This window comes from Lottia gigantea (genome assembly GCF_000327385.1).
Source record: "Lottia gigantea unplaced genomic scaffold LOTGIsca_993, whole genome shotgun sequence".
Taxonomy (NCBI): Eukaryota; Metazoa; Mollusca; class Gastropoda; family Lottiidae; genus Lottia; species Lottia gigantea.
The window spans coordinates 1-2049 of NW_008711194.1; the positions used below are offsets into that span (position 1 = coordinate 1).

Genomic DNA, 2049 nt, shown 5'->3' on the forward strand with positions numbered 1-2049 from the left:
AACGACTATATTAAAGGTTACACACTCTTTGGATTTGATTTGACCATTAACCACGGAGCTGATCAAGCCAATTTTCATCCCAATTCGTCAGGAAGTTTGTCTTTGGAATTGAGATTCGAAAATCCTCCATAAAATCCACTCGATTTGCTATTGTTTGCCGAATACGATAATGTCTTGGAAATCGATGTCAACCGCCAAGTTCTGGTGGATTGGTAAACCTCTGTATACTTCACAGTTGGAGGAAGGATTGGCCTGCCATATCCCTGAACAATTTGCAGGCGTGTTAGCCAGAAATCAACTACAAACCTTACAGCCAACACGCTATCCCTCAGCGTACGTTGTGAATACCGACGACGCAGGCCAGCCTGGAAAACATTGGACAGTTTTTGTATGCGAAAAAGACCATTGTGATTTCTTCGACTCGTTTGGATGTTCGCCAGAAGTGTATGGCCAAGATTTTGCCGACTTTGCGAGGCGTCAAGGACCCTTACGTCACAATTACCGGAGGATTCAAGGAAATCAAAGTTCTGTCTGCGGGCATTATTGTTTCTTTTATTTGTGGCATAAATTCCACGTACCGTCACCCCATGCTTTATCGGTGTTCCAATCTAATCTGACCGAAAACGATCGTTTAGTCCATGCTTGGGCCCATCACCATTTTCCTTGTTTGTCTTTTGAAGATGGCGAAACATTTTTAGGATTTATGAATGACAATATGTTAGAGTTAATGGATTTAAGTTGAATTAATTAAAGTTTAAAAAAAATAAATACCACGAGATCTTTTTTATCCAATCCAAAGCCCTTTTTCCAGTTTCCCGCCTATAAAAAGCGCAGTCACTTGTCTTTGGCCAGTCATTTGCAACATGGCAGGTTTGACGGCCTTTTGTAGAATGTTTTTTAATCCACCCTTGACCGTTTCTTTGCCACGGTCGACTTTCAGCACTTCCTTTCCAACTTGGGGGAGGTTATCTTTTACAGCTTGTTTCCAGCACTCCATAAATCAGCAAGTGATGTGGGAGAAAGACACGATCGACCAACAAGCCGTTGAAACCGGTGCCGATGATGCTGTCGTACCCGTCGTAAACCAAGCGTTGGGAGCCAGAAGAAAAAGGATGGGTGAAAGTTCAGTGTTTGAAATGCAATCCCGGCTACACATGGATTTGTGTTTTTTAGTAGTCGGGGTCGACGTTCGCATCCAATTGGAAAGACAGCAACCAAAATGGTGATGTGGTGGGTGAATATTTCACCCATTTTACACATCAACAAGCCACGACTCCCTATTTAGATTTGATTTGAAAAGATTATGAATATTAAATACTAAGGAAGATTTGCATTTGTCTTACAACGACTATATTAAAGGCTACACACTCTTTGGATTTGATTTGACCAATGACCACGGAACTGATCAAGCCAATTTTCATCCCAATTCGTCAGGAAGTTTGTCTTTGGAATCGAAAATACTCCACAAAATCCACTCGATTTGCTATTATTTGCCGAATACGATAATGTCTTGGAAATCGACGTCAACCGCCAAGTTCTGGTGGATTGGTAAACCTCTGTATACTTCACAGTTGGAGGAAGGATTGGCTTGCCACATCCCTGAACAATTTGCAGGCGTGTTAGCCAGAAATCAATTACAAACCTTACAGCCAACACGCTATCCCTCAGCGTACGTTGTGAATACCGACGACGCAGGCCAGCCTGGAAAACATTGGACAGTTTTTGTATGCGAAAAAGACCATTGTGATTTCTTCGACTCGTTTGGATGTTCCCCAGAAGTGTATGGCCAAGATTTTGCCGACTTTGCGAGGCGTCAAGGACCCTTACGTCACAATACCCGGAGGATTCAAGGAAATCAAAGTGCTGTCTGCGGGCATTATTGTTTCTTTTACTTGTGTCATAAATTCCACGAACCGTCACCCCATGCTTTATCGGTGTTCCAATCTAATCTGACCGANAACGATCGTTTAGTCCATGCTTGGGCCCATCACCATTTTCCTTATTTGTCTTTTGAAGATGGCGAAACATGTTTAGACAATATGTTAGAGT

General features: G+C 42.4%; 1 protein-coding gene across 1 annotated transcript; it reads left to right on the plus strand.

Annotated features, from left to right (window-relative positions):
* Positions 1-169: 169 nt before the first annotated feature.
* LOTGIDRAFT_176324 (hypothetical protein) lies at positions 170-742 on the plus strand (the record flags this gene model as incomplete). The annotated part of the gene is made up of 1 exon (XM_009069167.1): positions 170-742. The coding sequence occupies one exon, from the start codon at positions 170-172 to the stop codon at positions 740-742; it is 573 nt and encodes a 190-aa protein (XP_009067415.1).
* Positions 743-2049: the final 1307 nt, after the last annotated feature.